The following is a 27,997-nucleotide window of genomic DNA, read 5'->3' on the forward strand; positions in this document are numbered from 1 at the left end:
AGTCACAAGGAAAGGATCAATCACTTTATTACTTATTTAAAAAGGTATTTTTATGATGGATCTTAAAAGAATCACACACACATATACACACACACACACACACATATATATATGTATCTATATATATATATATATATATATATATATATATATATATGAAAAAACAACCAGTCAGCTGTACTTTAAATCTTCAGGGCCCATACCCATTCATCAATAGTATTTATATCAGGAATTAATAATCACCCTTGGTGATCACAACCCATCCTAGCGATTAGCCAGCAATAGCCAGCCTGCTCCCTGACCTCAACGAGTCCCTTCCTCAACTATTAAGAGTATACCTTTTAAAATTATTTTCAAGATTTTTCTATCTCAAAGCCATTAACAAAAATGTATTAACCTAATCTTAGGTCATATTTAAAGCTTTTTTTTATTATAATGCACACCAAAACCTGTGAGCACATCTCTCAACATCAAGACTAAAAGAGCTGGAGCAAACTTTACTTCTGGGACTCAGTTTTTAATCATTAGCCTAAGCCACAGTCTATACGGCTCCTCAAGAAAAACTGGTAGTGGGACAGACAGTTCCTTGTCTCGTTTTTCTATCCTTCTCAGGCCGGGATCTCCCCAGGCCCATCCACACCATGCCAGATACCAGAGAAAAACGGCATGAGCAAACATATAAAGACACAGCAGCAACAAGAGACATCTTTAGAATGAGACTCTCTGGGCCTTGCCTATCCGACATCCCCATCAGTGCCTTGCATGCAGATCCCCTGAAGTCAATTGCCACAGGCTGCTCCTCTGGCTTGACCACTGACAGAGAACCATGCTTAACCCAGTGACCCAGAGAAGCCAACCAACAAGAGAGGCTCAAGAGGGGGTTGCACGCATCTCATTATGAAGGGCAATAGAACAGACATCACTAATGGAAGCAGGGAAGGGCCTGGAAGGGGGGATGGGGAAGTGTAGAAATAGGAGCGGCGGGGCTGCATTCCCAGCACCCCAGCCGCCTGCTAGCTTATGCCCAAAATAACAACACACAAACTGTGTTCATTTAAAGACTGCTTGGCCCATTTCTATCTAGCCTCTTCTAGGCTAATTCTCACATATTAATTTAGCCCATTTCTAATAATGTGTGTAAGCACCCCAAGGTGCGCTTACCGGGAAGAGCTTCATCGCATGTCTCTCAGAGAGCAGAGCTATCTCTCAGGAGACAGGAGCATGGTGTCTCTGCTCCACAGAGCAGAGCTGTCGAGTCTGAGCTCACTTCCTCTTCCTCCCAGCATCCTATTCTGTTTACTCCTCCCACCTATGTTTTAACCTATCAGGGCCAAGGAGTTTGTTTATTGTTTAACCAATGAAATCAACAGATTGATATATGACACTCCCACATCAGGGAATGAAACAGGAGGGATCAGGTGTGTGGGGGAGGATGAAGGGAGAGAGCACTGGGAGAGACAACTGGAATCTGGAGGCATCTAAGGGATGAGTTAGAAACCCAGAGCAATGGAAACTTGAAGGAACCGGCGAGGGGAACCCTAACTAAGACTGCCAGCAACAGGGGATGTGGAACCGGACCTGGCCATCTCCTGTAACCAGCCAAGACTTCCGGGGGAGGGACTGAGACACCAACCCAACCACAAACTCCTTGAACTACAATTTGTCTTGTCTAAAAGATGGGCCCAGGTAAAGATGGCGCAGAAATTGTGGGCATGACCAACTAATGGCTGTCACAGTTGGAGACCTGTACCCTGAGAGGGAGCTCACCCCTAAGGGTCAGAACCCAGAGGAGGGATACTCTAGAGAACTAAGCTATCCTAGTTCTATACCAAACATGGCTGGCAAAAATGTCAATGGAATGATTCCTAATGATATTCTGCTACACTCATTGATTCATACCTAACCTAATTGTCGTTAGAGAGGCTTCACCCAGCAACTGATAGAAACAGATGCAGAGACCCACAGCAAAACATTAGGCAGATCTTGGGTAATCCTGTGGAAGAGGGGGAGAAAGAATTGTAGGAGCCAGTAGGGTCAAGGGCACCACAAGAAAACCCACAGAATCGACTAACTGAGCTCATAGGGGCTCACAGAAACCAAACGACAACCTGAGAGCCTGACCGAGGCTCTCTGCATATATGTTACAATTGTGTAATGTGACCTTCTTGTGAGACTCCTAACAATGAGAATATGGGTTGTTTCTGTGTTGCCAGCTTTTGGGACCCATTTCTTCTACCAGATTGCCTTATCCAATCTTAATAGAAGACGAGGAGCCTAGTCTCAGTGCGATTGATACACCATGGCTGACTGATATCCATGGGATGCCTGCTTGTGTCTGAAAAGAAACAATGAAGGAGGAATGGATGGGGTGAGGTGGGGGGAGGCAGGGAAGGAGGGTAAACTTTGAAAGGTACAGAGTTTTAAAAAAAGTGCACATTTGTAGTTGAAAACCATGAATCACAGAAACCAGACTCAGCACAATTTCTGAATGTGGCTGCTTCACTTGAATTAAATTGACCAGGATCCAACTAAACAAGCAATTCAGGTTTTACCAACAGCAGCCACTGATTGCTCATGTCATTTTCCAGGTTCTACTCATCTGTAGGAAGTGAATTTCTGGAAAGGTGCACCCTTGCCTGCCTCCCTCAAAGAAGGTACATTCTTCGCAGTACTCAGAGATGTGGCCATGGAGGTAGGTGAGGGAGAGGCTTCTAAGAGTCGAACTGGAATGTATAGATTCCCAGGACAGGGAAGTCCCTCTATCACTAGAGAGAAAGGAAGAGAGAGAGAGAGAGAGAGAGAGAGAGAGAGAGAGAGAGAGAGAGAGAGAGAGAGAGAGAGCTTACATCCTTGACTTAATAGGCTATAACATGTTCCAAGGGTTGGTGACCACATGCTTATTGCTTTTCATGTTTCTTTTTGAAAACATGAATTTTTATCACAGCTACCCTTTTGACATTCTATACTTCAGACTGGGCATACTGGAAGTGGTTAAACTTCCGAGGTGTAGCTTCATCTACAAAGGAAAGTTGGTTTATCTGGATTTAACTGAGAACTACTTACATCCAGTTTCTGAAAACTTCAATGTCCCTTCCAGTGTCTGAAATCAGCTTCCAGTGCCTCTGGGGCCTCCTGTGCTGCAGCTTGGTGGTCACCCCTTCAACCAGTTTCTCATGGCTGGGTGTGGCTCCTTCTACCTCCTTCCCAGGGTTTCCCAAACCACCAATGCACTTCAACTCAGAGGCCTTTCTAATTGTCCTTTTTCAAAAATTACATTACACACACACACACCTCATATTTATTGACAGATAGCATCCTGGGGTGCGGGCAAAAGGAGGCGATTCCTGGAGCAGCATCCTCCCAAATCCCTAGAATCATCTCCTTTTGCCTGTAAAATGAAAATGTGATGACCTCTTTTTAGAAGAAAAAAAATTAATTTCTTTCCTTAGTTTTCTTTATTAGGTTTATTTATTTATTGAGGCAAATAAATAAATAAGTAAATAAATAAACAAATAAATTTGCTCTGTAGTCCTGACCTGAAACTGATTATGTAGCTATTGACTGGTCAACTTGTGGTGACCCTCCTGCCTCAGCCTCCCAAGTGTTGAGATTACAGGTGTGAGCCACCTGGATTATTCATTTTCTTGGATCCAGAGTTCTTTTCTAAAACCCAGGCTGACCTCCAATTCACTATTACCCTTCCTGAGTGCTGGGATTGCAGGTTGGGTCACCATACCCAGCTCTGCCATGGAGTTTTAAAAGCACATTTAAGGTTGCTCCCCCAAAGGCACGTGAACACTCACAGAAGAACGAAGTCCTCACAATGACCTGCTGCTCTAGGCACCATCTGCTGCCAGGGTCCTCTTCCCATTCTGACACTGATGAACCTCAAGGAAGAACCAAACTACTGGCCCTGGAAATATTCTTTTGAAGCCAGTGTCCCGAGGCCCCAAAAGACAATGCACCTCCTGAGGAATAATAGATGTGAACAGCATTGAAGAGATGCTTTAGGAACTGTATACTCAGGGTTCTTCAGAGAGACAGAATCCGAGCATTGATGGAACTGGATTTTGTCAAGCATCTAATGGCCAGAGCAAGAAAAGGACTACAGCCACAATGTCCACACCTGAGCACTGAGTCTCTGCTTAGACACCGAGAGCTCCCTGTGTGTCCAGTGTCTGCAGACTCCCAGCTGTAAAACAACGTCTACCACTGTGGGGTTTACAGCTACTTCCCATCACTTCCGTCCCATGCAGGAAAAGCAACGTTCCCATTTACAGCTGAGTAACAGGAGCCGAAAGAGGTCCAGTCATTTTACATCTCAGACACGTCTGACTTGAACGTTCAGGCTGTTGATGACTGTGAGGGATTGCCCAATGCGTCTTGTTCAGTGCAACCTCAGGACCTAGTTACAGCTCCTGGTACGCGGTAAGCAATTGTTACGTTATTTTTGTGTGAATGAATGAATAGATACATAGAGAGTTAAATAAATGCCAAGAGAGTGTGTAAAGTTAATTTAGTGAATCAATCATAGGTTAAGATAGGGTTATAAGAGGATGTGTTCGTAACCTAACAGGTTTTAGGAATGACTCACTTGTTTTAGAGAAGCTGTCTTAAGTTCTGGAATTAACTCATCGTGCAACTTGGGATTATATGTCTCCTACTTCTTTACTACAAGCTGAGAGTTTGACCTAAATTGGAGGCTAGAAAACATCTCTGTAAAGTATTGAACGTTAGTTATTTTAGATTTTGTAGTAAATATTTCAGGTGCAACTAACTTTATTCTGTCATCGTAGGAGACTAACAGCTATCGACAATTTGTAAATGAATGAATGAGTTTATGGCTATGTTCCAGTAATCCAATAAAAATATAATCCATCTATCATCTATCTATCTATCTATCTATCTATCTATCTATCTATCTATCTATCTATCTATCATCTATCTCCCACTGAAGGCTGGAGAGATGGTGCAGCAGTTAAGACCATTGGTTGCTCTTCTAGAAGACCTAGGTTTAATTCCTAGCATTCACACAGTTGCTCACAACTGAATCTGGAGTCCGGAACTGCAGTTCCAGGGGATTGGCTGCCCTCTTCAGGCACCCTCAGGTACTAGGCACACAAGAAGTGCACAGACGTACATGTAGGCAAAATATCCATACACATTGAAATAGATACATCTAACAACAAAGTCTGCTGGATTTGGCTCAGGATTTATAGTTGTGGACCCTTGGTTATTCTCCAGATAGTGCTTAAGGTTCCTTTTAATAAAACATTGTTGGTTGGTTACAGGGTTCTTTCTGATGGAAGGAGTTGGTTTCAAATAGTCATACAATTCATCATTAGTCACAAAGAGAAAGATCTAGATGTAGAATTCTCATTTTGACTCTTCAAGAAACAAATACTTTTGAAAATTCTGAAAACTCTCTTGATACTAAGGAAGATAGGAAGAAGCGGAGAATGGGAAGTCCAAGGGCTGTGGGGGAGAAAGTGAGAACAAACCCCGACCAGCTGTAAGAGTGTCCACAGCTGGAGGTCAGGCCTTCCAGTCCTCTCTTGACATCTTGCTTGTTTCCTAGATAGGAGTTAATACATACTGCGGACTATCGTTACTCTGTGCATGTTAGCTTTCTCACCTTTTCTTTGGCACCAAACTTTAAACCACTGAACAATTTCTGCATCATAGGATCTGCTGGCAGTTGGCACCCGGATTAGAGAAGACTTTGTGGAGCCCACCATTCAACACATAGCCTTTTCATGTCTGTTTGAATTTCTACAAACTTCCTTGGAGGAATGATGGCAATTAATGAGAAAGGAATCTTCCCCATGGATGAGTCCCCTAATGGCTTATCCAATACCAAGTGGTTACCCCTAAAAACGTGTATACACATGAACAACACTGAATGTACTTGGCAAGTTGTATTAATATATCTATTCATTTATACACAAACAGTAATAATTAAAAAGAGGTCAATACTGGGTGATGGTGTGCATGACTTTAATCCCAGCATTTGAGTGACAGATGCAAGCAGATCTCTGTAAGTTCGAGGACAGCGTGAGTGAGTTCCAGGACAGACAGAGCTGTGACACAGAAAAACCCTGTCTTAAAATCACTCCCCATACTCTCCCCCCACCAAAAAAAAAGAAAAAGAAAAAGAGGCCAAGAATTTGAGAGGGATTTGGGGGTGGAGAGAGGCTGGAGGGAATAGAGGGAGGAGATAAATCATATAAATGCAGTGAACATACATGAAACTTATATAAAAAGGTCACACGAGGCTGAAGCAAGACTCGAACTTTGTAGGTAGGGAAGTTTGGAATAAATTCTAGAGAGAATGATGGCTTTCTTAATAATTAGTAGCAATTTGTACACACTGGGTACCATGCACAATGGGCTGAACACATGGGAACCATAGGTTTTGCTCATGTCTGATGCCCATAGAGGATTTAGGGGTCGGAAGAGTTCCTTTAACAACTCAAATGATACCACAGGTCCATACTGATTACAGTGATTACAGTGAGAGACTCCGTCCCTTTACTCCAACCCACGTCAAAGATCTCTTGTAGCAAAGTATGCAATTTATTCATTAGTTTAAGGGTCATTTCAAACTCTTAGTCTCAGGCCAGTCCCAAGTCATTTCACGCCTAGGAAACTGATCTTCCAAGAGATTTATGGAAGGCAAGGCCCTTCCGGGTACAACTTTCATTTGTTTAGGGTTTGCTTCCCATGTTTCAGTCATGGAATAGGCGCTGGGCAAACAGCGGTGCAAATAATTTGGCAGAGATAAATGTCGGTGGTTTGAGCCATGTGTCATCTGTATTTTGAGGAGAAATTTGCATTGAGCAATAGGTTAGAGTTTCAAAATCCCAGAAAGTCCAGGAATATGAGAAATAGAGGTGTATTGCACAGTCTCAGCTGAGAGTCCATGTCCTATGTTTCAGCTTCAGGTCCTGGTGGCCCTTCTGTGACTCACACTTTCTGCTCTTCTCTACCAGAAAGGGCATCAGACTTTCAGATTTCGCAATGCTCAAGGCTCAGGTGGTCTCCTGGAATGTCCCTGTGAGGACAACTTCAAAACAACTTCTTTCATTTTTAACTCTGGTAGTTCCTCTGCTGGCCGCATGGTCCTGCCTGAAACAGGGTGTTTACTGTCCACTGCTGTAGTATCAAGACTTTTGTTCTCTGGCTAAGCTTCCTGACTATGCAATAGCAGCTGGGAGGGCCCAATAGCAGCCACGCCCACTGGTAAAGATATAAAGGGTGATGCTTGGCACTGGTCATTGGAGCCACTCTGCCTTCACCATGAAGTTCAGCAGGTTCTTCCCTTTCGCGGTGCTTCTTGCTCTGGCGATCCTGGCATCCTGGACTGTGGAAGGAGGCAAAAATGGTGAGTAGGGGTTAGAGTGGTCTAACCTGCCCAGAGTGCAGGGTGTGAGGGCTGCTGGGGTTGAGTGGGCTCTCTTCTGTAGAGTGTTCGCCAGATTCCTCTGGACCTTCTGGAGGCATCCATATCTGGCTGGATTCTGAGGTGTCCATGAGGCTTCAATAGAAGTTCTCTCTTTATTACTCGGCCATCCTGTGAGCTCAGGTCTCACTCTATGTCTGCTTCTGTCCTTTAGCCTTTCCGTTTCTGCCTCTGGCTTTAGTTCTCAACATCTCACATGTTTGTTCTCTCCATATTTATTTCTCTTTGTCTCCATTATTCCTATTCTCCCTTTCTGTCTTTGCGTAATCTAGTTTAGCCCTGAGGTGGAAAAACTTGCCTGGGAACCCTGTGCCAGTCTGTGATCGCCTCAGTCTGCGATTTTTCCTGGTTACATGTCTTGTTTGACCAAGCCAGTCATTTTGTTTATTTGCTTTGTTTTTTCCTCGGGATCAGTCAGATATCTCTCTTTGTAGCTGTGGGCTACTGGGATGAGGATCTAAACTCTGGAAAGTCGTCTTTATCTAGGAATTTTGATAGATATTCCATACTCTCCTAACTTCTTGACATTTTCTTTAGATGCTATCAAAACTGGAGCCTGCCCTTCTAAGAAGCCCGCCAAGTGCCTTAGGAGAGAGAAACCAGAGTGTGATTCTGACTGGCAATGCCCTGGGGAGAAGAGGTGCTGCCAATTTCGTTGTGGTTTCAAATGCCTCAATCCTCTTCCCATCCGCAGACCAGGTGAGCCAGCAGAGGAACGTGGGGGAGAGGAATGAACCTCAAGACCTAGCAGTGAAGGGGTTGGGGCTGAGTGAAGGGTCTGCCTAGAAATCCTTGTTTCTAAGAGCTGTCGAGTGCAACACATCAGTCAGCTAAGGCATCATGCTGCCATTGGCAGGTGAAACCACTTGTCTGAAGCAGACACTCTGTAATGGTTTTGGGAAAAAAATCATCTGGGCATTCAGACAGCTTGCTGCAAGCCATCAAGCCTTTCAGTACCACACAGCTGGTCACCTGCATTGACCAGAGGCCAGATGCTAGAGAGGAACCGGGTGCTGTTTCTTGAAACATATCTGGGAGGAGGTGATTGAAGTGAGGGGTGAGTGGGGATGATCTTCCTTGCTTGGGCTGGAGCGGATGGGTAAAAGAAACACAATGTGGTGCCTAAATCTTAACACATCTGACCTGTGGTTCTTCTGTTGCCAGTGAGGACAAAGCCTGGGAGGTGCCCAAAGATTCAAGGACGATGTCTGATGCTGAATCCTCCCAATAAGTGTGAGAGGGATGGCCAGTGCGATGGCAACTTTAAGTGCTGCCAGGGCATGTGTGGGAAAATCTGCCTTCCCCCACAGTAAGGTACAGAGTGGGCTTGGGTGGATAGGTCTTGTCTCTCTTCAGCCCTTTTCAGCTTTAGGCTCTGGAGGTCAAGGCTTATGGGCAGGAAGACTCTAACCAAGAGCTGTGTGGCTTGTCCTTTTAGGCACTTTCCCATATATCTTAGGGAAAGACATAGGATTGCCTGTGTCTTTGAGCCTACTGTAGGCTGTCTGGGTAAGAGCCATGGACAAATGACTTTCTGAGTCTCTCTACCTGCAGAACGGAAATCCTGAAGTTAAAAAGGGTTTGCAAGGCACTGTAAACATTATTTGTTATCCAATTTGTTTACTTCATGGTGTCTGGGGTCAAAGCAGAAAGAAGAGATGTTATTAGAGGATTGCCTAGTTCAATGCTCTGAGTTTGGAATTTCACAATGCAAGTGAGACTCGAGCTCATTCTCCTGAGCTCAAGGTCAAGCTCCTCTCAACTGCAGCTCCACTGTTTGATCTCTCTCAGCTGGCTTCCTTATGGAGGACCATACGGAAAGGATTTGGTTGGTTCGTATATTAAAGGTCTTATCTTATTTCCTCTTGTAGTCTGATTCCTGACATTTGAAGACAGCTCTCAACTTGTGCTCTGTGTGGTCTGGAAACTTCTCTGCTCCCAGGTTCCCCGACTCTCAGGCATGCGTCCTGTCGAGAGGGTTTGCTTCTGCCACCAACAGTTCTTTTTGATATACGCTCAGCATTCAGGAGGCTTTTAGGAAATACCATTGGAGAGCAAATAAATAAATGCATTTATTTCTTTAAGCACACCCTGGCTCTGTGATTCGCTGAAGAGATGGGTGTGGCAAGGATCAATAAGTCTTGGGGATGAAGCTTCCTTCTACATTTATGGAGGAGATGGATGAGGGTTCCGGGTCTGGGCAGTCTTGAACTTACACTATGAATCTGACAGTACAGACTCTGTGGCGTTCGGAAAGTGATTTTTTTTTACCTCCTAAATATCATGTTTTTAATCTCCAAAGTGGCAAGAGAAATAAACCATTTTCTTACAATGTATAGGACACCAGAGGGTGACTAAGGGTGCAAAGTGTGTGTGATATGCAGAGGGCACAGAAGTGTGCAAAGCGTGTGTAAGAAGCAGAGGGTGCAGAGGGGTGAAACGTGTGTGTTACTAGCAGCAGTTCTTGACCAGAGCACATTCACACATCACAGCTACTTTCTGCTTCCTGGTGTTAATAAAAATTATAACGTGGTATATGTGTGTGTAGGTGTGCTCACCTGAATGTGCTTTTGGAGGACAGAGCAGGACATCATGTGTCTTCCTGTTTCTACCAATCACCTTGATCAGAGTCTCTTTATTGAACCACAAGCTCACCAATTAGGCTAAGGTTGCTGGCCAAGGAGCACTGAGGATCTGCCTGTCTCTGTCTCCAAGTGCTGGGGTTATACATACGTGCACCCAACACCCAGCTTTTTACGTTGATACTAGGGATCCAAACCTAACTCCTCATGCCTGTTAGTCACTGACCAGCTCCCCAGTATACCCTGCCCATTTGTAGAGTTTGACTGCATATAGATCATAGAAGACAAGGTGGTTATGAGCCAGCGACAGCTCTGAGAACGGTTGTGATGATGCTTTGTAAATGTTGAAGTTAGAATCCACCGAGTTTTAAGATGCCTTAAGCAGTTTGTTGTGCGTGTGATTGCTGCGTTAAGACTAAGACCAGAAATGAACACACCCGAGACTGTTTCACAAACATGTGTTGAGCTGAATTTCCAGTGAACTTCGCACTGAGGCTGGAAACAGCAAGGATTTAACACTGTTCTCCAGCAACGTTTGTGATGTCTGAAGCAAGGCAGGATGCTACACCAACAGGGTGTGCTATGATACGGAAGAAAGCTTCTAAACGGTCATGTTTTATTTCTATTTTAAAATTTATGTGTGTGTCTGTGTCGGTCTGTCTGTCTGTCTCTGTGTGTGTGTGACAAAGTCTAATGTACCCAAGGCTGGCCCCAAACTTCTGATGGTCTATGCTTCTCTGTCCTAAGTGCTGGGGTTATGTGTGTGTGTATGCCTATCTTAAATCTTGTCATTTTTATATGGAAATTTGTAATGCGCAGTAGCTCTAGACACCTGAGATTCACCAAAGCTTCTGGACATATGCCCTATATAGAATTCTGGAGCATTTTAATCACCAATCAGACATAACAGATGTAAGCAAACAAAGAAACAAATGGTACAAATTTCCTGGTCAATAAAGTACTGAGAATGCTTACGGAATTGAACAGCAATCTGTTATTTAGCTTTTGTTTCTTTCCCCATAATTACCTGCTTGATTTCTATCTGCTCTTTTGAAATTGATAAATTAGAATGATGTGTGTTTATGGATTATAATATATTGCTAGTTGTTAATTGGTAAGTTATAATTGTGCATATTGATAGAGGATGCTGTGGTGCTTTAACATCTGTACACTCTATGGAATATTAAATTAAGCTAATAAGCATATCCACTGTCAGGGCTCCATAGGGCATCAGAAATGGTCAAATAAAAAATCATCCTGAGTGAGGTAACTCAGACCCAGAAAGGTAAATATAGTATATATTCACTTATATGTGAATAACAGCCGTTAAATAAATGACAACCAATGTACAATCCAGAGACTCAGAGAGGTTAAGTAGAGAGGAAGGAACTAACAGGGCCACATGGATATCCCTGCTAGGGGGAAATGCCAACTAGCCATCTCTTGTCACCAAATGAGGCTTCCAGTATCAAGACTGTGTTGCCTTCAATTGAGTTGTTGGCCAAGCGGGTTTCATGGAAATCCTGAAACAACCCAGGCTGTTACTGAGGCAATGGGTTGTTCTTCACAAACTGAAAGCAAGGCCCCATTGTTGAAGACAGCACCACACAACTCATTGAACCAGGCAAGCTACATGGTGCTACATGGAACCTCTACCTCTATATTCAGGAAGGCACTCTGCAGGTTACCGAAAGAGAAAAGTAGATACCAAACCAACCGCAAAAGCTTTGATCTATCTGTCCTGCCTGTAAGACATGCTAGGGCAATGGTGGCACAAATCTTATGGGAGTAACCAACCAATGTCTGATTTGATTAAGATCCACTCCCCATGATGCAAACCATACCTGACACTGCTTGGATGATCAAGAATAAGAGACAAGAAAGCCAAGAGACCTAGGGCTAAACCCATGTGAGCCACCGTTGATGGAAAGGTGCATAGGAGAGTACATGGCTCTGTCACCAAGACAAGGTACAGCCCGCCTTTGAGGCATGCTCCATATCTGGTCTAGAATCTTTGAGCTTGTGCTCAGCAAGCTGAGCCAGAGTTGCTTTGGTGCCGCACTTGCTCCACCTTCTGGTCAAACACCGTCACTACCTCTGAATACCTTCGGGAGACTCAGCCAGTTCAACGACACTCCACCTGCTGGTCAAACATCATGACTACATCCCAGACAACCCAATTCTCTGAGGATCAAAACTCACTTGGGAACCTTAAAAGAGTAAGCTAAGCTAACACACACACACACACACACACACACACACACACACACTCATATACATACACACATACGCATATGAAAAAGACAATCTTAAAACCTTTCCCAAGTCAATGATTGGGAATATCACAGCGTAGGGAATTAGGACCCTGCACGCTGCTACTGCGCATAGGATGCTAGGAAAACTAACTGAGGAGTAAACAACTGGGATCAATACATTTTTGCTCCTAGTGGTCATCAGTCTTTCAATTCATATCTTATCCTTAAAAGTGGCTTGATAATGGTGCCACATATGAGAGACTGACTGAAAAGATACAGGCTTTAGAAAAAAGCTACTACTGATGGTACGCAAGCCTTACAAATAGTTACTAAGGAGAAAAATACAGGTTCTCTTGGTTTATAGAAACAGGGTTTCTCTTTGTAGTACTGGCTGTCCTGGAACTCATTCTGTAGACCAGGCTGGTCTCAAACTCACAGAGATCTCCCTGCCCTTGTCTCCTGAGTGCTGGGATAAAAGGCCTGCCCGACCACACCTGGCAATGATACAGCTTTGACTGACAAGATAAAGGCTTTATAACATTTACCAATGAAGAGAACAAGAAGGTAACTGATAATATGCAAGTCATACAGATGATTATTAAGGAGAATAATACAATCTTTACTGACAAGATAAAAGCTTTAGAAAATTTTTCTGATGATGAGAATAGAAGGGTGATAGATAACATACAAACCTTAGAACAGATTACTTTTCAAAATTTAGAAACCTTAGGAAAAGCCACTATTGATAAATTACATGCCTTAGAAAAATTTATTAAAACTAATAGTAAAAAGTGTTCAGACACAGAATTCAGAGGAAAGTCAACCTTCCCATCACCTCATAGAATCAGAGAGGAGTGACTCAAGGTTATTTTAAAAACCAACCTGCCAGGCGGTAGTAGTGCACGCCTTTAATTCCAGCACTCAGGAGGCAGAGGCAGGCGGATCTATGTGAGTTCAAGGCCAGCCTGGTCTACAGAGTGAGTTCCAGGACAGGCTCCAAAGCTACACAGAGAAACCCTGACTTGATACAAAAACAAAACAAAACAAAACAGAAACTAACCTTTATTTATTCAGTTACCATTCAAGAAAGAACACCAGACAACAGCTACCTCCAAGGCCACACAGAAGTTAAATGGGATCCTACGGAAATGTTAGATTTAAGGAGATTTAAGGAAGCAATAGTTTTCCATGATATACATTCACCTTATGTGAGGGTGAATACATGGTTTATTCAGAATAAAATTACTCCAAAAGACTGTAAAGATTTAGTTACAGCAGTATTGTAATATGGTCCTCAGTTGGAATGGAACAGTTTATGGGAGAGAAGAAGCTAAGGCCCTCAAACAGCAAGGTAAGGTTAGAGGTTATAAGATTTCCCAAGATAAAATCATGCTGATGTGAATAGTCAAACTACATTTGATGATCACACCTTGTCCCCATGCTGTACAGCAGCCTTAAATGCTTGAAACAGGATCCAAGAATCAGGAAAGAAGGCTGAGCCATTTACCAAAGTTATACAAGGCCCAAAAGAAGGAAGTCTGCAATAAATTATGGCAAAGATGAATATAATAGTATCATATTCAGAAGTTAGATGAATATTAATTGAATCCTTGGATTTTGAAAATTCTAATACACAATGAAGAAGTATAATGGGCCTTTAAGGATAAGATCAGTAGCCATAGAGGAATGGGTCCCACACACAGTCAATAATGGGTCTCATAACCGTGATGATGCTTGGATAGGACAGGTGATTTCCAAAGGCATGAGGAAAAACCAAAACCCAAAATGTCAAACGATTTAATTGTAGTAAACAAGGTCATCTAAAAAAGAATGGTAGGCAGGGCATTCCTAGAAAAAATGTCTCTTCTAGAGATAACCTGAACAGAAGGTTCCACCTTCTGGAGTATGTGGAAGATGTAGCAAATGCAGAAATTGGATCAATGAATGTAGATCAACAAGGGACAAGAAAGCCAGCCATTTAACACTGGGAAATGCCTTGGGGGGCAACTGGTGAGTCCTCATGCTAGCTTTGGTTCAGTCATTCCCTGTTACTGTCGGCAGAGGCTGTTTGTTAATTTTCTGCTCCCCAGACTCGAAATAGCCACACAGAAACTATATTAGCTACATCACTGCTTGGTCTATTAGCTCTAGCTTCTTATTGGCTGGCTCTTACATCTTAATTTAACCCATCTCCATTAATCTGTGTATTTCCACGTGGCTGTGGCTTACCAGCAAGGTTCCAGTGTCTGTCCCTGGCAGGGGCTACATAACATCTCCTGACTCTACCTTCTTTCTCCCCGTATTTAGTTTAGTTTTCCCTGCCTAGCTCTATTCTACCCTGCTATAGGCCCAAAGCAGTTTCTTTATTAATCAATGGTAATCACAGCATACAGAGGGGAATCCCACATCATGTCACCATGGGGTAAACTCCTCTCCCAGAGCAATTAAGGAACATAGTGCATATTGCAAAAAAAAAAAAAAAAAAACATACTTCTCTGGATGATAGTACAGTTTTAGAAGAAAAAAACAAAAACTTCAGGAGCAGCCATAAAGTCAATATTTTGGCAGATTTCTATACATTATCAAAGACCAAAGGCATGAATAAATGACTTTGTAGTTGAGTTCTTGTAGCCACAGAGGCAGATGTAATAATAATTGCACAGAATCTTGACATCCATACTGGCCTCTTCAGGATGCATGTGTTCAGCATTCAGGGATTAAAATACTATCTTGGATAAAACAAAGTGTGAATTGGGTTAAATGTATAGGGTAAGAAAGACAGACAGGAAAATTAAAGCTGTATGTGGCTAATATAGCAATAAATTTATGGAGATGTGATTTGTTACAGCAATGGAATACTCAGATTAACATTCTTCAACTATTGGAAACAAACCATAAATCAATGTGTGTTTCTTGGGAAAATATTAAAAGGTATTGTAAAGAATAGTCTGCAACCATTCAGGCTACACATAACCAGGGCACAACAGCTGCTAATCTTTTAAAAGCCCTACCTTTAAAATGGTTAACTGACAAACCTGTTTGGGTGGAACAACAACCTTTGACATCAGAAAATTACAGACTTTAGAACAGCTGGTACAAGAGCAATTAGATGCTGGACATATAGAAGAATCTACCAGTCCTTGGAATTCTCCTGTATTTGTTATTAAAAAGAAATCTGGAAAATGGAGAATGCTGACAGATTTGAGAGCCGTAAATAAAGTAATTCATCTGATGGACTCTCTACAGCCTGGAATTCTCCTGGCTTCTCTATTACCTAAAGGATAATCTGTTAGAGTTAATGATTTAAAAGACTGTTTCTTCACTATACCTTTACAAGAAAAGGACAGAGAAAAATTTGCTTTTATGGTGCCTCCTCTTAACTACTCTCAGCCTGCTAAGAGATTTCAATAGAAGATTCTCCCAAGAGGTGTTAAACAGCTCCATCTGTGCCATTATTTTGTATGACAGACAAAGGATTCACATACAGTTTCCTCAATTTATGATTTACCATTGTGTGGGTGATATCTTACTAACTGATTTAAATGTGGATACTTTAAAGAAATGTTCAAAGAAGTAAAGAAAGTTTTGCCTTGTTGAGGATAACAAACTGCGCCTGACAAAACACAAAGAGGACATTTTATTAATTACCTGGAATATAAAATAGGTTTACAAAAAATTCATCCCCAAAAGGTACAAATCAGGAGAGATCAGTTTTGGACTCTTAATGACTTTCAACTGGGAGACATTAACTGGCTATGACCCACAATTGGCTTCACAACTCAAGAACTCAGTAATTTGTTTTAATCCTTACAAGGTGGTACTGACTTAAATAGTCCAAGAAAATTGTCAGCTGAAGCTGAGAGGGGGTTGGTTTTGGTAGAAAAGAAATTACTGGATGCACATGTGATCGTTTGGAGGCAGAGCTGGATTGTATTCTGGTTATTTTATCTTCTTTACATTCCCCTACAGGGAGTTTAATCTTAGAACGGATATTTTTACCATATAAACAGAGTAAAAAAAAATAAAGACGTATGTATAAAAGGTTTCTTAGTTGATTCAAAAAGGGAAGTTTAAACTTTACCGACTGACTGGAATGGACCCGACAGAAATCGTGGTAGAATTCTCAATGCTGGGTTCTAGAGTGGCTTCACAATTTGCCTTTCTACCAAGAGTGAACGAGGAGCCCCTTTTTTGCCATAACCTCACCAGCATTTGTTGTCAGTTGTGATGCTGGTCTTGGCCATTCTGACTGGGGTGAGAAAATTTGTATTTCACTGATTGCTAAGGATGATAAGTACTTTTTCAGGTGTTTCTTAGACATTTTATTTCTTCTATTGAGAACCTTTTGTTTATACCTCCAGCCCATTTCTGTGAGTTCAACAGATTTTATTTTTATTGGTTAACTTGCTCTACTTCAATATGTAGCCTGTTTTCATTGTTATTCCATGCACATATGTACACGCACATATATTGCTAAGTGCATCCTGCTAGTTATGTATGTTACTCATATGTATGTTTTCAGGACTGACCATTTGCTATTGAACAACCAATGGTGTGCTGTCCTGTGGTGAAGACTGTTTCTCCTACTCTCAGCATCCTTTAGTTGAGGCTCCCTGAGCTTTGAACCGTCCACTTTGACATGTTTATTGTTGTCTTTGTTCAGCTTATGTTTAGACAGCTGTGTTGATGGGACTTTATTGGCGTAGCTTCTGACAGTATTACTGGAAAACACAGTCTGACAGCAATGTCCCTGAACCTTGGAACATGTCTTCTCTGACATTTCCTAGGTTGTCAGTTTGAGGCCCCACTAAGAAGAGGATCCGGTGGGGATTAGGGTCAATGGTGCTTGCAGTGACTGGCAGTCCCAGTGTGTTCTACTGAATCAGGGGTCTCTAGCTGTGACTCACCAGACCCACACAGAAAGCCACATCCGTTACTTGTGAAACTGTTAATTCCAGGGGTCCCACCAACCCTTCGCCCCAGAAGCAAGAGACTTCAGGAGAAAATGATGCAGAGTAATATCTTTTTTTATTGAAAAGATTAAATTTGAATATTTTCAGGGTTAGGAATCTTAAGGAAAAACAAGCGTGAGAAGGAAGTGAAACCCAGGGCGGGAGTCTGAATCCTGAAGATAATACAGACTTCTCTCGGTTCAGTGACACCTAGGGAGGGAGAGGACAATGTGTGAAGCAGGGCAGGGGAGGGGACAGGGACATTTGCTGTAAGTCTCAGGTCTCTGTGGTTGCCTCTACTGCAGGGTACTGCTATTTTTCATTTCTAGTGTGTCACACGCAGGGACAATTTTTCTTTCTTTCTTTCTTTCTTTCTTTCTTTCTTTCTTTCCTCTCTCTCTCTCTCTCTCTCTCTCTCTCTCTCTCTCTCTCTCTCTCTTTCTCTTGAGAGGGAAGAGGAAGCTAATTCTTGGAGCTATGGCCTCTGAAAAAGATAATTGCTCCTTACTGCGCTGTGTGGACATGAGGAGATTGCATCTACTGTACTATTTTTTTGCCACAATAAGCATGGAATTAACTTTTACAAGCACAGCACAAGAACTGACAAGATTCTATTTAAAGCTTATACATGTGCTTGTACAGGTGGTATATGCTCAATTTTATCACTCGCTGGATTGGGCAGGAGAAAACCATTGATGCTGTACACTAAGGGTATGAATTCCGGACTCAGTCACAGCTCAGTACCAATCTCTGCTCACCTCTCCAAAGGTCACACTCCACAGCTCTGCAGGTGTGCGCTGTAGGGATCAGTCAGTTCCACAATGGCCCAGGGAATAGCCAGGCATAACTTTGAAATGCTTAGGCGGGCATCTCGGGCACCTGGTCATATCCTTACCTTTATATTGGTCCAGATCTTCAGCTGGCCAGTCAACACCTTATTTCCCAGCAATCCGAGTTTTCATTCTGCTTTTAAAAGAGCTCATTCCTTCTTCTCCTCGAGATCCTCTAGTCTTGTAATCAAGATGGCCATCCTCACTGAAGCCACGTTTGGGATTTTTTGATTTAAAGGAACTCCACGAGCCTTCCTCACTGAAGCCACTTTTGGGATTTTTTGATTTAAAGGAACTCCACGAGCCTTCCTCACTGAAGCCACTTTTGGGATATTTTGATTTGAAGGAACTCCACGAGCTCTCACTCCGGCTGTATTCCTCATTGGCAGAACTTGATCCCCTACTGCTCCCGCCGACTTCAGAGATTTCACTAGAATGTTCTTCAGACCCTTGTGAGAACTTTTCTGTGGAGAGAAAAGAATGTCTCACTCCCTATGTCCATCCTTCTGTATATTCTGGATCAGTGCATCGGGACACTGTCGAGAGCCCGTGCTTCAGCTCCGGTGATGGACCTGTGTTCAGATCTACCTTGCTGCTGTTTTGTCATTGACCTTTTAGTCTAGTTAGAAGTTGGAATGATCTACTTGTCTAATCCCCTCACAGCTGACAATGAGGGTGCTTTTGTTACCTGGTGTCCCACATTCCCCTGCAACCCTCATTACTGGTGCTTTGATTGTCATGCCTCTGATAGTCACATAAAATGTGTGGCTAAGACAAAAAAAGGGAGGGGGAAAAAGACTCAGCTTCCTTCAGGGATAGAAGCCCTGGGAACACAGCATTCTGCAGAATCCAAGTGGACCCCTTTGACAACATTTTTTCAAATATCTTTCCCATAGAACAAACTTGTCACTCACCACGGGGTCTCCTTGCAGATGCTTCTGTCACCAGAACCAGGAGCAATGTAAGGAGGAAGAAGCTGGTGGGATTCATCTTGCCAGGAAGGGCCTTGGTTGAGAGCTGAGCTGAGCTTCTCCTTTATATATTTCCCGACTGGCTTTGCCTGCAAATAGGAAAGGCAGTGACCTTTCTTATCTGTAAATGTCAGCTTCATTCTCTCTGCTCAGTAGGAGTCTTGGTACTGCTCCCTTGAACTCTGCAAGAACACATCAGAGCGCACCCAGCAAACTTCCCTTGTTCTTTGAGAACACCACACGCACAGTGATTTCTGTACTTTCAGAACCTTCCCCTTCTTCAGAGTGGGGAAGAGACTTCAGGCTGCAGAAATATTCAAGACTTGATCATGCCTTCATTCCCCAGCATGGAACCTCTTTTAAGACACCAGCACTGAAATCAATCGCAGATACAGCTCTGCCCTGTGTTTTCAGAACGGCCTTCATCCGCAGAACTTTTATTTGAAAAGGCATGAATGCAGAGGAAAGGACACAGAGGGAAATGGTGCTAAAGAGAACCCAAAGAAAGGAAATTTGAACAGTCCGTAGAGAATCTCATAGTCAGAGCCATTACCAAGCAATAGTAAGGCCCTCAGGTTAGGCCTGAACACTTCATAATGAACTCATAAAAAATAATTAGGTGAAAAGAAAAAAAAAGAGATACATCATCAGCATTGAACGCTGACATGTTCCAATGCTCTTCAACACTTTATATTGGCTCAGTCTCCAAACTTGCCTTTCTGTATGTTCAGCGTGTGTGTGTGTGTGTGTGTGTGTGTGTGTGTGTGTGTGTGTATGTGCCTGCCTGCATGTGCACACAGATGTGTGCGAATTGGGGGAAGGAAAGGGTTTATTTCATTTTATACCTTAGAATCTGAAATGAATGATATGATAGGACCTCTATTAGGAACCTGGAGGCAGGAACTGAAGAAGAGGCTGGCGAGAACACTGTTTATTGGCTTGCTCTCATACCTGTTCAGCCTTCTTTTTTGTTGTTTAGTTTTTTTTATATGTAACATTAGACTTATTTCAATATCCCTATGGGTAAGCAGGATATAGGTAGCAAGCTAAATTTCTAACAATGGCATAAAAAGTAAAGTTTTTCATATTTCTCTTGGAATTTTGGTCTCTCTAGACTACTTTTTGTCTCTTATAAATTATTTTTTATTTGTTTTTGAGATTATGATATAATTACCTCATTTGCCACTTCTATGTCCTTCTTCTAAGTCCTCTCATATGCCCTCCTTGCTCTCTTTCAAATTCATGGCCTGTTTATTCATTAATTGTTATTACATACATATATCTTACTAAATACTGTAATATAACCTGCACAGTCTGTGTAATGGGATTTGTTTATATCTGTTTTGGGGGCTGAATATTTGGGATTGGATAACCAACTAGTGTACTCTTTCCTGGGGAGAGCTTTCTCCTGATCTCAGTGTTCCTCAGTTCCCTGCACCTCTGTCTAGGGTTATGGCTTTGTTTCTGCCGTCCACTTTGGCGTGTCTATTATTGTTGTCCTTGCTCAGCTCTTGTTTAGATAATCATATTGGTTTCAGACATTTCTAGAAGATACAGCATCACAGCAAACGCTGTATATTTGTGTCTTACAATCTTTGCACCCCTTCTTCCAGGATGACCTCTGGAACTTAGATGCAAGAGTTGTATTGTAGATGTCAGTTGGGACCAGACTCCACAATTGTACATTTTGAGTGGTTGTGGTTTTCTGTCTGTCCTTGATGTGGGGTAGGGACTATACTTATCTGTGGATAGAAGGACAACTATTTAGGATGTAGTTAGGGACTGTGCTGACTTAGTAAAGTTGTGGTGGTAGATTCTTTTCTAAGGTCCATGACTTCACTAGCCTGGGTAGTTTGTAAGAGTTCTAGCACTGGGCATGGTTCCCTCTGGCTGAGTGGGTCTTGAGTCTAGTTAGAGAGCTGTTGGTGACCACCAAGTCACGAAAGCCACTATTGCATCCTTAGGGTTATCTTGTCATCGTTGTGGTTAATAGCATCACAGTCCTAGGTACTATTTGTTGACTCACCCCTTTGGAAGCTTGCTTGGCACCTTGATACCATGAAAACTAGACCCCAGGGAGGAGGGTTTCGTGTCAGTTTCCGTTCAGGGTCTCTGGGTCCTGTGTCTGAAGTGCATGCTGTGGCTTACCTTTCACCTTTCTGGAGAAAACCAAAGACTAGAAGTTTTGGAAGTCTCTTGGAGAATCCTAACCAACAACTCAAAAGAGAGCCTCTCATACCTGGTCTTGGAGTTTTTATTAGATGCTCTATGGTTTTTGGAAGGTGAACTGTCAGCCCAAGTGGAAAAGCTTAATTTATCCATATATGTGTATATGCTGACTTATTTGTATTTTTAGATCACTATGAATTTATGATCACTATGATTCCTTATGAATTTTCCAGCATCCTTACTGTTATTTTGCCTTCTTCCTCTTTCTACGTCTGTATCTTCCCCCTCCTTGTATTCTCCATTACCCCCTTCAGATTACTTGTACCCCAATATTTTCATTATCACAATTCACACCTCTACCCTCACAACGGCCCCCTTCTACTTTCCTGGTTTCTGCAGAGCACGTCATTAAAGGGGAGAATTTCCCATGGGCATGTTTGCACAGCTGCACTCAAAATGATCTTCAAGGAATGCGCAAAGTTCTCAGCCTGTCATCTCCTCCGAGTGAGTTCTGGAGTCTGTGCTGTGGGCACAGCAGGAGAAGGAGAAGGAAAGGACATCCCTGCAGTGAGCCTGGGGTGGTCCCAGCAGAGCCAGGGTTGTTCTGAAGGTAAGACAGGTAGAGTTTATTTTTATTTATCTCCTCCTAAATTCTAATCTGCTATAGTGAGCACGGTGTGCAAGGCGAGGGGAGCATGTTTTTAGGAAAACTGTGGCCTGGATGTGGCCCTGCTACATTAGTTCTCACTTTGTTCTCCGTGTAGTGATTCCTCCCCTAGCTGAGCTCTTAGACCACCGTGGAACCACCCTGACGTGACGCTGCTTCCCGTGCCTGCTGGCCCCTACTCCTCCCACTTCTTTCCTTTTGGGAGACCTCCAGGGAGTGCTTCGTGCAGAGACTGATTGTGAAAGCAAGGACCTGATAGCTTGGGTTGTATTTTTATTTTTATTTTATTTTTTTAATTTTTTTGGGGGGGTTGTATTTTTAGATTAAAGAATTAATCTGTTATCTAATCTACTGTGCAAGAGGTTCAGATAAAATCTAGGGAACATATTTGAAAAAAAGGTCCAGAAGTCATTCAAAGAAGCATTCATCAGAATGAAAACAAGAGTCAGCAACCCAGGGGGCAGAAACAAGCAAGCACACGTTAATCAGACATACTGGTTCCAGTTAGTTTAATAAGTAAAACTTGCTGAACGATCATTTTGAAAGTAAGTAACGAAAGGCACAGAGTGTGATTCTTAGCACAGGGAGTGCTAAGCCAGTGTATTGTGCAATCAAAGCCAGTAGGGTGACGTAAGCGTCACTCCGTCATATGAAGATGTCACTCCCACCAGGTCAGAATAAAACCACTGCACTTGAAGCAAGCTTTAAATAAATACTGGCCAGGTCCATTCCAGGGTTCCCAGAAAATGGCAATAACTCACATTTTGTAGAGATTTATAAAAGCAACCCATAAGACTACGTATTACCCACCAGGTTCATTTAGGGACAAACATGTGCTGATTTACCTCCTGTCTCTGAACCTTCTGTCTACATGTGACTGAGCACTTCTGGTGCAGTTGGGTCAAGCTTGTTCAGGGGAGCAAAAACATGTGGTTTGTTATCTTACATAAACAATAGCCCCCAGAATTTCAGGGAGTATCTTTCCTTGGGCAAGGGGCTTACAGATTAGGGGCAGTTTTTGTTTTATGGGTCTCTTAGGTACAGTAATTAAAACTTAAAACGTAACTTTGGCTCTCACAGACGCTAAGAAACATCAAGAATATTAAAATTAGCCATAAAATTGGAGAACAAGATGTTTAAGTAACAAAAGATAAAAACTAAATGTTTTTCCCAGTTCTACACAAAATCACATAGCAACTTACAAAAGATTAAAAAAATCACCCATGTGTCTGAAGAATAGCTAAGAAATATAATCTGTCTAAATGTTGAAGAGTATAGAAAGCTAAGTCATACCCTGGATTCACAATGTATGGGCACATGAATGTTACATGCAGAAGCAATGAGACAGAATTCATAACACGTGTTGTGGTGATTTGAAAAATAAAATGGCCCCCAAAGGGAGTGACACTATTAGGAGGTGTGGCCTTGTTGGAGGAAGTGTGTCACTGAGCTTTAAGATCCCTTTTGCTCAAGCTTCCCTCACTGTGGCAGTCACATGACTTCCTGTTGCCTGCCTTTGAAGAGGTAAGGACTCTCAGCTCCAGCACCACGTCTGCCTGCATGCCACCGTGCTCCCCGCCATGATGATAATGCGCTAAATCTCCGAAAGCGGAAGAGGCCACCATAACTAAATGTTGTCCTTTACCAAGTGTTGCCATGGTCATGACATCTCTTCATAGCTATAGAAACCTAACGAAGTCATGTGGCACTACATTATGGTAAGTACATCTCTTACATCCTAAGAGACCAGAACTCCTGCTGGACCTCACGGTCAAAGCCAACAATGTACCTTGAGGTCACTTATGACTCAAGACTACTATCCTAATGTGTACTCAGCATCCTTTTAAGGTACTAATGTAATCAACAACCTTACTTGGCCTGGATTCCCCATGTAATCCATTTTACAATCTAAGTTAATGCATAGCTATAATGTTATATAATCTTTAATGCCTCACCCAAAACAGCGCCTGTGTATCGTTTGCTGGGAGTAGCAAATACAGAAGCTGAATATTCTAAAGCAATATTCTAAAATCGATATTTACCATAAATGTTGACTTCAACACTTGGATATTAGTTGATAAACAGCGATGCTTGTAATACTGTTTGTTATCCTGGTTCATTGGAACCAGTTGGCTTACTCCCTTATAAACCCTTGTTCAAGATTTCTGTAAGGTATCCCATTCCTTTTGCAGGTGATGATTTCTGTGTAGTTCAATAGGTACAGAGCAGAAGCCCTTCGTGAGGATGATGGGAGACACAGGTGGCCGGATGGAGAGCATTTGAATCTGACACTGGGGGGAAGTGCTTTGATCACTTTCCTTAGTGTGACACCGGTGTGTAACTGGTGACTCAGAGTTAACCACTAATGTGTTTAATACACACACAGGCAGGAGTGCATGGAGGAAACAAGGCATGGTTGCTTCACTTCTGTCCTAGGGTTCCTACTGTGGTAAAAGTGAGCTGGGGAGGAAAGGGTCTATGTCCCCTTACATGCTTCAGCCACAGCACAGCGTGAAGTAAAGCCAGGGCCGGAATTCATCCCAGAAACCTAGAGGCAAAACTGAAGCAGGGGTCCCAGGAACACCGGTTGCTGCCTTGTTCTGCATGCATTTCCCATTGCGCTTTCTTACAGCGCCAGGATCATAAGTCCAGGAGTCTCACTGCCCTTGCCCACAGCGAGCGGGGCCCTCTCACACCAGTCATCAATCAGAAAAATTGCCAGAGCTTTCCCCACTGGCCAAACTGGTGGGGGTAGTTTCTCAATTGAGCTTTCCTTTTCCCAAAAGGCTCTGCCTTGTGTCAAGCTGCCAAAAATCAATCAATCAAACAACAACAACAACAACAACAAAAAACCACGCCAGCATTTTAGATGTTTTACTTCTATCTGCTATAAAAATCCTTTTTAAAAAAATTATTATGTCAAAATTTTAAATAACAATGGATACAAAAATGAAAGGTCATTTTGAATATTCCTTAAGAATGTGAAGAAAGACTATCTTGGAGGAAGTGAGTGACATCTTAATAAAATACAGGAGTGGTAATTGGAGTGTTCACTGTCTTAGTCAATGATCTATTGCTGTAAAGGGACACCATGACAATGGCAACTCTTATAAAGGAATATAAAACACCACACCCCACTTCCTGACTCCCATAGGTTTATAGCCATATATATCATAATGCAAAATGCATTTAGTCCAACTGCAAAAATCCCTGTAGTCTATCAAAGTCTCAAGATGGTTTTCAAGTTCAAAGTCTCTTCTGAGACTTAAGGCTATCTACTAGTTGTGCCCCCCCCCAAAAAAATAAAATAAAAAAGCAAATTACATACTTCCAACATACAATGGGCTATTAGTTCAGGCTTCTTATTAACTAATTCTACATCTTACATTAACCCATAATTCTTGATCTTGATAACCATATGGCTTGATACCTTTTATCAGTGAGGCATTCACATCTTGCTTGGGCAGTTTGTGGGGACACTAGCAGTGGAACCAGTATTTATCTCTAGTGCATGAACTGGCTCTTTGGATCCCATTCCCTATGGAGGGATTGTAACACAATTAATAAAAAAAACTAGAGACAGATATTGGGGTTAAACCTGAAGGTCAGAAAAGCAAAACAGCCAGCCACTGACTCTTACCTCTACCTCAGTCTGAAATGGTGATTCCTGCCTCCAGAAACCCTCAGAATGAGACTCTGCTTGACAGCTGTCTCTTCCCATCTTATATTCCTCTCTAGTTCTGGGATTAAAGGCATGCACCATTACTGCAGGTTTCTATGGCAAACTAGCATAGCCACTGGGACTAAAGGTGTGTGTCACTCCTACCTGGTCTGTAAGGCTGACTAGGGTGGCTGTTTTGCTTTTCTGACCTTCAGGCAAGCTTTATTTACTAAAATGCCAGTGAAATATCACTACAAGGGCTATCTTGCTCAGCCTAGATGCGGGAGGGGAGGGTCTTGGTCCTGCCTCAAGTGATATGACAGACTTTATTGACTCCCCATGGGAGCCCTCACTCTCTCTGAGGAGTAGATGGGGTGTGGGGTGGGATAAGGTGGGGGGAGTAGGAGGACAGGAGGGAGAGGGAACTGGGATTGGAATGTAAAATAAGATTTTTTAAAAAATAAAGAAGGATTAAAATTTTAAAAAAGCTGCAGAAGAATGTTGTTTTCTCTGTTTATTGGGTGCATTAAGGAGATGGCCCCAAAACTTTTAACTACTACCTATGAGGGATGCATAAGTATATAAGTGGCTCTGACCTCTGGGCATGAGACCCTGTTCTCATGATGTTGCAGGCAGGTCAGTTGCCATTTGGTCACACCTAGAATTGTTCTCCTCTCTCCACAAAGACCAAGCATGTCCTTGGCTAAGAGCCTGTCAGTAATGCTTGTCTGCAGAATCACAGAAATATTCGGGCCTCGGTCTGCTTCATCCATGATGTTCTTTTTTTTTTAATAAAGATTTATTTATTTATTATGTATACAACATTCTGCCTCAATGTATGCCTGCACGCCAGAGGCGGGCACTAGATCTCAGTACAGATGGTTGTGAGCCACCATGTGGTTGCTGGGAATTGAACTCAGGACCTTTGGAAGAGCAGGCAATGCTCTTAACCACTGAGCCATCTCTCCAGCCCCTCATCCATGATGTTCTAATGAGGTTTGAAATGAGTATATTCACATAACATCCATGTAGACCCTGGAGAGTTAATTTTAAAGAAAATGAAGGCAGATAGGTTTGAAGATAAGTGTGTTCCTAAGGCACACATGGAAATAAAACTCCTCATCCACCGGATTGTGTTGGTTTTACTTTTGAATAATTATTTGCCTCCTGGACTTCTCATAAATAGCTCATAGAAAGGTGTTCGAGCAACAGGATTTGCACTTGAAGACACCCTCCCTAGCCAGACGGTCCTCTGGTGTCATCGCCACAGATGGCCTTGTGTATCTCTCTTTGCAGAAGATAGAGATGCTTTATGTATCGCACTTAGGGACATTGAATCTTAAAAGGATATATAACCATGAGCAAAATCATTGAACCAAGTGCAAAGAAGTACTTTTGTGGGCTGGTGGGACAGGAGGCACCTGTAGCTTGGGAATTTACCATGGTCTATTGAAAGAAGTATTTTCTTACTTTTCCTAGGTTGCCAGTTTGAAATCCCACAAGGAATAGGGTCAAGAGGAGATTTAGGGTCCATACGGTGACTGTCAGAATTTTAGTGTTTTCTATTGAATAATGGATTTCTACATAGAGTTTAGGAAATGTGTATGAGCACACCAGAAACACAAGAAGGTCACTTCCTCTAATTGCGGAACTATTAAATCCACCCTATAAGTGGAAGAAGGAAGAGACTTCAAGGCTCAAAATTTGATGCAGAATGTTGTCTTTTTATTGGAAAGAAAGTGTTTTAATAAATGCTGAGGTTGAGAACCTCAAAAAAAGAAAAACAAGTATGAGAAAGAATCGAAATCCATGATCTGTCTCTGGGACTTCACAGGAGTCTCCATCCTGAAGATATCACAGGCTTCATTCAGACAAGGTGACTCTTAAGGAAAAGAGTGCAACCTGTGAACTGTGTCAGTGGAGGGCAGAGGGGAAGGGGGCCACCCATGTTTCTGTAATTTACTGATACTTTCAGCTCTAGTGTGTCACAAATAGGCACTCTTCTTTCTGATATGTCTCTTTGTTTCGTTGAGAGGGAAATGGAAGCTAATTCTTAAACCCATAGTCTTTGAAAGACTATGCATCCGAACAGGGGTGTGCGGAATGGGAAGAGTATAATACTGTAACACTTCATTCCATGATGAGCACAAAAAAGTCATGCCAAACGAAATTCCAAGAATTAACAAGCTTGTATTACAACCTGACAAGTGGACTTGTACATGTGGAACAGAGTAAGATTTGTTTCCTTGTTGGCGTATACAAGGGGAATAGACTGAAAACACACTAAAGTAGGAATTCAAGACTCAGTCACAGCTCAGTGCCTTTCTCTACTCTGCCAGGCATTTTCCTCTCCTTTCCTAAAGTCACATTGCACAGCTCCTCTGAACCGCCCAGGAAGTACTTATGCACAACTTCTAAACCGTGGAGTGAGTGTCTTCCTCCCCTAGC

At 42.5% G+C, this 27,997-nt stretch overlaps 2 protein-coding genes across 2 annotated transcripts; one reads left to right on the forward strand and one right to left on the reverse strand.

Annotated features, from left to right (window-relative positions):
- Positions 1-7,184: 7,184 nt before the first annotated feature.
- Positions 7,185-9,551, forward strand: Slpi (secretory leukocyte peptidase inhibitor). Its single transcript, XM_050150636.1, has 4 exons — positions 7,185-7,384; positions 8,000-8,161; positions 8,627-8,776; positions 9,334-9,551. The coding sequence occupies exons 1-3, from the start codon at positions 7,261-7,263 to the stop codon at positions 8,773-8,775; spliced, it is 435 nt and encodes a 144-aa protein (XP_050006593.1). The 5' UTR covers positions 7,185-7,260; the 3' UTR covers position 8,776; positions 9,334-9,551.
- A 7,782-nt stretch (positions 9,552-17,333) lies between these two features.
- LOC126507130 (seminal vesicle secretory protein 5-like) lies at positions 17,334-19,129 on the reverse strand. Its single transcript, XM_050151324.1, has 3 exons — positions 18,996-19,129; positions 18,147-18,545; positions 17,334-17,461 (listed from the first exon to the last, which is right to left on the reverse strand). The coding sequence occupies exons 1-2, from the start codon at positions 19,069-19,071 to the stop codon at positions 18,187-18,189; spliced, it is 435 nt and encodes a 144-aa protein (XP_050007281.1). The 5' UTR covers positions 19,072-19,129; the 3' UTR covers positions 17,334-17,461; positions 18,147-18,186.
- Between the last annotated feature and the right edge of the window lie 8,868 nt (positions 19,130-27,997).

Source organism: Alexandromys fortis, unplaced genomic scaffold (assembly GCF_014885135.2).
Source record: "Alexandromys fortis isolate MF-2015 unplaced genomic scaffold, M_Fortis_MF-2015_v1.1 scaffold_27, whole genome shotgun sequence".
Lineage (NCBI taxonomy): Eukaryota > Metazoa > Chordata > Mammalia > Rodentia > Cricetidae > Alexandromys > Alexandromys fortis.

Coding starts and splice junctions, on each gene's coding strand:
- Slpi (XM_050150636.1), top strand. CDS start 7,261: ATGCTTGGCACTGGTCATTGGAGCCACTCTGCCTTCACCATGAAGTTC. Junction 7,385..7,999: donor TGTGGAAGGAGGCAAAAATG/GTGAGTAGGGGT, acceptor CATTTTCTTTAG/ATGCTATCAAAACTGGAGCC. Junction 8,162..8,626: donor TCTTCCCATCCGCAGACCAG/GTGAGCCAGCAG, acceptor TTCTGTTGCCAG/TGAGGACAAAGCCTGGGAGG.
- LOC126507130 (XM_050151324.1), bottom strand. CDS start 19,071: ATGAATCCCACCAGCTTCTTCCTCCTTACATTGCTCCTGGTTCTGGTG. Junction 18,546..18,995: donor ATCTGCAAGGAGACCCCGTG/GTGAGTGACAAG, acceptor TTCTCTCCACAG/AAAAGTTCTCACAAGGGTCT.